Genomic DNA, 6,882 nt, shown 5'->3' on the forward strand with positions numbered 1-6,882 from the left:
TTCACTGCTGTGTTTCAAAAGCTCTTATTAAAGAACCAGAATCAACATGTTTGCACAACAACGACGACACCATCTGTTTACTGTAATAACAACATTCACATATTACTGCTTAGACCTGCATTCATTCTAATGTCCAGCAGGGGGCGACTGCTCCGGTCTGATTGTACAGACGTCTGTAGGAAACGATCTGAAGGGTTTGTGGTCTCAGCTGCTGGGTTCACAGCTGATCAGTGAAAATTATCATCAGGACGATAAAAGCTTATTTGTACCGAGTGTGCAGCGCCGCCTGGTCAGCTCGCCTTCACTCTTCCTGCCAGGTCTCCAAATGTTTGAAACCTGAAAAACAACCTCAAACACCAATATGTGACATCACCGTGACCATCTCATATATACAGTCTGTGCGTGTGTGTACAGGTGTGTGAACCAAACATCATCCAGGAACATGAAGCTCACACACGTTGTTTATTCGCTGAATTTTAACCTTGACATTTATTCACAAACACAGCAACAGATTCACTGCACTGCTTAAACCTCAGGGTTAGGCTTCCTCTGTGGTATTAAAGTACTCACTATGCACACTCGCTGCACTATTACTGCAGCAGGTCCACGTCAGTGTGGCAGCACGGTTTGAAGGTGGTCGCAGCTCACTCGGTATCCCATAATCCCCTCTCGTGCACGCTCGGCTCTCGGGCTTCACGGGCGCCCGGTGCCGTTCAGGTCCCGTCTCTCCATTGTGTCTCGGATCCAGTTGAGGAAGTTGCCCAGTCGGGTGTAGACGCCGTACTTGCCACGGGCGGCACATTGCTCCCCCCAGCTGACGACCCCGGTCAGGAACCAGGTCCCCCTGTAGTTCACCACGAACGGCCCCCCGCTGTCCCCTCTGCAGGCGTCCTTACTGGCCTCCAGGTAACCTGCGCAGTACATGTTGTCTGTGATCACCTGCAGGAAACACAGGAGGGGCATCAGGGCGCCGTGGGAACGGCTGCGTCTATCGCTGACCCTGCTCTGGTTTGATTTGGTCGTAGACGCTCGAGTGAACGGCACACCTGAGACACACCTGTACACAAACGATGCTGACAGCAGAGCTGCTGTGCATCACGTTCAGGTGTCCACAGTCTGCTGAGTGCAGGATTCAGACACCTGTTCATCGAACAGTCCTTCCTGTGAGGACACGTGGACAGGTGTGCTCTTTATCGTACTCTACGACCTGTCGTTCAGCAGTGCTGCTCGCCCTCCTTTCATTCATGACTTCACTACACTCAGTAATCAGATTACAGTTACTTTTAGAAAAGGTCATTACTTGTATTAAGTACAGTGGGGCAAAAAAGTATTTAGTCAGCCACCGATTGTGCAAGTTCCCCCACTTAAAATGATGACAGAGGTCAGTAATTTGCACCAGAGGTACACTTCAACTGTGAGAGACAGAATGTGAAAAAAAAATCCATGAATTCACATGGTAGGATTTGTAAAGAATTTATTCGTAAATCAGGGTGGAAAATAAGTATTTGGTCACCTCAAACAAGGAAAATCCCTGGCTCTCACAGACCTGTAACGTCTTCTGTAAGAAGCTTTTCTGTCCCCCACTCGTTACCTGTATGAATGGCACCTGTTTGACCTCATCATCTGTATAAAAGACACCTGTCCACAGCCTCAACCAGTCAGACTCCAAACTCCGCCATGGCCAAGACCAAAGAGCTTTCGAAGGACACCAGGAAAAGAATTGTAGACCTGCACCAGACTGGGAAGAGTGAATCTACAATAGGCAAGCAGCTTGGTGTGAAAAAATCAACTGTGGGAGCAATCATCAGAAAATGGAAGACATACAAGACCACTGATAATCTCCCTCGATCTGGGGCTCCACGCAAGATCTCATCCCGTGGGGTCAAAATGATCATGAGAACGGTGAGCAAAGATCCCAGAACCACACGGGGGGACCTGGTGAATGACCTGCAGAGAGCTGGGACCAAAGTAACAAAGGTCACCATCAGTAACACACTACAACGGCAGGGAATCAAAGCCCGCAGTGCCAGACGTGTTCCGCTGCTGAAGCCAGTGCATGTCCAGGCCCGTCTGAAGTTTGCCAGAGAGCACATGGATGATACAGCAGAGGATTGGGAGAATGTCATGTGGTCAGATGAAACCAAAGTAGAACTTTTTGGTATAAACTCAACTCGTCGTGTTTGGAGGAAGAAGAATACTGAGTTGCATCCCAAGAACACCATACCTACTGTGAAGCATGGGGGTGGAAACATCATGCTATGGGGCTGTTTTTCTGCCAAGGGGACAGGACGACTGATCCGTGTTAAGGACAGAATGAATGGGGCCAAGTATCGTGAGATTTTGAGCCAAAACCTCCTTCCATCAGTGAGAACTTTGAAGATGAAATGAGGCTGGGTCTTCCAACATGACAATGATCCAAAACACACCGCCCGGGCAACAAAGGAGTGGCTCCGTAAGAAGCATTTGAAAGTCCTGGAGTGGCCTAGCCAGTCTCCAGACCTCAACCCCATAGAAAATCTGTGGCGGGAGTTGAAAGTCTGTGTTGCTCGGCGACAGCCCCAAAACATCACTGCTCTTGAGAAGATCTGCATGGAGGAATGGGCCAAAATACCAGCTACTGTGTGTGCAAACCTGGTAAAGACCTATAGTAAACGTTTGACCTCTGTTATTGCCAACAAAGGTTATGTTACAAAGTATTGAGTTGTATTTTTGTTATTGACCAAATACTTATTTTCCACCCTGATTTACGAATAAATTCTTTACAAATCCTACCATGTGAATTCATGGATTTTTTTTTCACATTCTGTCTCTCACAGTTGAAGTGTACCTCTGGTGCAAATTACTGACCTCTGTCATCATTTTAAGTGGGGGAACTTGCACAATCGGTGGCTGACTAAATACTTTTTTGCCCCACTGTATGTGCAGCAGTCCCCTGCTAACATGCTAACCTGTGGACCTCCATCCAAAAACTGTCCAGCCCGTCGGTGTTCACCACGAACGTGGCGGTCCATCGACAGCGGGCGTACCAGGTAACCCTCTAAGTAGCCCCCCCCCACCCCCCCAGCAGCTCTTCTAACCGTCACCTGTTGCTGCCCTTTCTCAAACACTGAGTATAGATCTGCAGGTCAGGCTCAGGCGCTCAGCTGATCACCTGCTCCGTGGTGCTGATGCAGTCTTTGTAGCCGACCACCGGGAGCGTCACCTTCCTCAGGAACCTCGAGGAGCGGCCCAGGTACTCGGTGGCCCCCCAGCCCGTCACCACGCCGTGGTTGTCCTCCTGGGCACACGGACACAGTCGGCGTCAGACAGACGGGCCGAGTCAGCTGCAGCGCTCATCGTTTCCGATGAAATTACCTTCAGCAGGTGTTTGGAGAGGTGGGTGTCGGGGAGGCAGGCGGGCACCGCGGTGGGGCCCCTCTGAACAGGCCGGGCGAGATAGAGCAGAGCGAGGTCGCTGTCGAAGGTGAAGGCGTGGAAGTGAGGATGAACGATGACCTTCTGGATCTTTATCTGCTGCTCGCCCGGATCGGGGCGCTGCTTGTCGTAGTCGCCTGCAGACAGACACACAAACCCGGCTCACACACCTGCGCTCAGACTGAAGGGACGGCGGCGATGAACCGATGAATCCCTGCTGCAGCCAGCAGAGGGCACACCTGTGTGTGGTTTTACAGATGTGCAGAAGCCCACACAGATGTGTGAACAGTGTCTGATTACAAAGTGACATGCGTGTTTACACGAGCTGCTCCACCGTAAACCGCCGGCCTCACCTATCGTAATGTGGTCCGCAGACTCTTCGAAGCAGTGAGCGGCAGAAACGACCCATCGGTCAGACACCAGAGTCCCTCCGCAGAACCCGAAGCCGTCAGACCTGCGGATCAGAACCTGGACAGAAACGCTCGGCGTCAGCGCGTTCACACAGAACAAGGTTCTGCTTCGTTATCCCACTGATGCCTCCAAACCTGCCAGGGGCTCCCTCCTCGCCTCTCCAGGGATCCGCCCACGACACGAGGCTGCATCTCGCCACCTCCTGCCCCTCCGCCGTCCGTCAGGTTCCCTCCTCTCCCTGTCGCGTTCGCTGTCCACGCCTCTGTTGAATTAAGTTCAGGTAGCCAGCCGTCTGTTGCGTTGTAATCCCACGTGGCATCGTCTGTCTCCAAGGAGCTCAGCAGAGAGCGACCGCGATCCAAAGCCTCCATCTGCTGACGGCCGCAGGGGAACGCCACTGAGCAGGAACGGGAAGAAAGATCAGGAAATCAGCTCAGATTAGCCGTGAGACCGACGAAGACACGATGTGAAGAGGCAGACATGAATATATGAATAATGTTTAACAGCAGTGCATCATGGGAATCCCCCGGCAGCCTATTGCAGCATAACTAAGGGAGGATTCAGGGTCACCTGGTCCAGCCCTAACTATATGCTTTAGCAAAAAGGAAAGTTTTAAGCCTAATCTTGAAAGTAGAGATAGTGTCTGTCTCCTGAATCCAAACTGGAAGCTGGTTCCACAGAAGAGGGGCCTGAAAACTGAAGGCTCTCCCTCCCATTCTACTTTTAAATACTCTAGGAACAACAAGTAGGCCTGCAGAGCGGGAGCGAAGTGCTCTAATAGGGTGATATGGTACTACAAGGTCATTAAGATAAGATGGGGCCTGATTATTTAAGACCTTGTATGTGAGGAGCAGGATTTTGAATTCAATTCTGGATTTAACAGGAAGCCAATGAAGGGAAGCCAAAACAGGAGAAATATGCTCTCTCTTTCTAGTCCCTGTCAGGACTCTTGCTGCAGCATTTTGGATCAGCTGAAGGCTTTTCAGGGAGTTTTTAGGACTTCCTGATAATAATGAATTACAGTCGTCCAGCCTGGAAGTAATAAATCTGCTCTTACTGCTGTCTTATGTGCAGTAATACTAACACAACGTGGGCTCTGGGAGTGTTACCGGTCTTGGAGCAGCTCTGTCCGTCACTCTCCAGGAAGTATCCGTCAGCACAGCCACACTGGACTCCAGCGCCACCTGCCAGGTCTCTGCAGTACTGCATACAGCCACCATTCCTATAGTGGCACTCCAACACCACTGCCCAGGGTGATTTTCATAAATATTTCATTTGTCATTTGCTCGATTTAAAGGTGGTGTAGCTGAGTTTCAGGTGTTTGTTACCTGAGTCGCAGATCTTGCCCTGATACTGGGGAGGACAAAGACACGTGAAGTCTCCTCGGTCCAGCGTGCATTTGCCTCCGTTCAGACAGGGGTTGGTCCGGCAGGGGTTCAGATCTAAGACACGCAGGTGAGGAGGACACCTGATCAGACTAAAGCAGACTAAACACGTCCAGCTGAGTGACGTTGTTCGTACTCACTCGTGTATCTGTACCAAAACTCCATCTGTGGGACAAGAACTCAGAGTTAGTGACGCAGCTGTGGGACGCAGCAACGCTCTGTGTGCAGCTAAACTGATCTGACATCGTCCTGATCCGTGTCAGGATGAACGAGGAGTTTTCTGATGACATCATTTCAGCTGCTACGCACCCTCGACTAGAACTATGTCCAAATCCTTATTTAAGCATTTAGCTCCGCCCACTGAGGGTCATGTTTTGGGCCCAGCATCATCACTCAGGACGAAGCGGTCCTCTCTGGGTTAGCACGGGTCTGAGGTGCTGGCTTTGCTTTAATATCTGTTTAAATAACACGGTGGTCTCCTGCTGCACGGGCGGCGGCGGCTTCGTACCGTCTTCTCCTGGGTCTGGAAGATCTCTGTGGCCTCCTCCAGCGAGCAGCGCTCCTCGTAACACTCCCGCTCCAGGTTCCCGGGCAGCATCTCCTCCAGGAAATGCGAGTTGGCTCGTCGCCTCCTGGAGCGCAGGATCTGTCCGGCCGCCGAGCGATCCAAGAACACTGCGGGGTGGACAGACAAACACTCAGACTGTGGCACAGAGGAAAAAACACGAGCGTGGGTGTCTCACCTGAACACTGGATGAGCGCAGAGCAGACGAGCAGAGCGCCGACACTCAGAGTCACGGCCGTGGACGCCAGCATGTCTGTGCGACGGCTGCGGGCAAAATGGAGGACGGAGGAGCAGCGGACGGATTGATGGTTAACCACAGCTCAAATATTGACACGCAGACGTCACGTCAGCCGCAGAGACGACAACACGTCTGAACTCTGCTCTGCTGCAGGATTTTCATTGCTGACCTGCAAAGGTGAAAAGGTCAAAGGTCACAGCACCTTTTGATGATCCTGTAGGAAGCAGCTGCTCATGAAAATAGTCCAAAGGCTTAAGAGGAACGAGCCAACTCTGGAATAACCTTCAGAGCAGCGACACGTGCAGGACCTGCTGAACAGAGTACACGCAGTACTGCAGTATCTGTACTGATACTGCAGTACTGCAGTATCTGTACTGCAGTCAAAATGAAAACAGACACTCACCGGCAACTTTTACTGAATAGACATTTAATTTCATCGTCCAATTCAGCACACTTCGGATAAAATCAACAGGCCTGTGCCTACCTCTTTTATAAAGGCGCCTGTCCACTCAGTTCGATTGCCGGATAATGTCTGCCCGTCTGACCACCTCGGACCGTCCAAGCCTCCAAAACTTCCATCCCAATACCACAGGACAGTACTGCAGTATCTGCAGTATCTGTACAGCACAGATACTGCAGGGTTGCTGTGATGTAGCCTGGCCTGGCGACTGCTCAGTGTTGAGTCTAATTGTTGAATGTTGTCATTGTGTTTCTTAAATTTGTAAAGTCTGAGTTCAGTCTATATGATCAAGACGTCCTTTGTCTCTGACACTCTGCTGGGAGGTTTTACTGCAGATACATCCTGACAGATCTGATTCTCTGTCAGGATGTATGCTTTTAACTCTAACAGCACGATAATAACACACCTG

General features: G+C 50.9%; 1 protein-coding gene across 1 annotated transcript; it reads right to left on the reverse strand.

The window, feature by feature from the left end:
• Positions 1–458: 458 nt before the first annotated feature.
• On the reverse strand, positions 459–6,324 carry LOC146502829 (coagulation factor X). Its single transcript, XM_085131601.1, has 10 exons — positions 5,954–6,324; positions 5,719–5,885; positions 5,351–5,375; positions 5,154–5,267; positions 4,935–5,069; positions 3,960–4,222; positions 3,768–3,882; positions 3,355–3,551; positions 3,152–3,277; positions 459–939 (listed from the first exon to the last, which is right to left on the reverse strand). Exons 1-10 carry the CDS (start codon positions 6,024–6,026, stop codon positions 694–696), a joined length of 1,461 nt encoding a protein of 486 aa, XP_084987727.1. The 5' UTR covers positions 6,027–6,324; the 3' UTR covers positions 459–693.
• Positions 6,325–6,882: the final 558 nt, after the last annotated feature.

Source organism: Neolamprologus multifasciatus, chromosome 14 (genome assembly GCF_963576455.1).
Source record: "Neolamprologus multifasciatus chromosome 14, fNeoMul1.2, whole genome shotgun sequence".
Lineage (NCBI taxonomy): Eukaryota > Metazoa > Chordata > Actinopteri > Cichliformes > Cichlidae > Neolamprologus > Neolamprologus multifasciatus.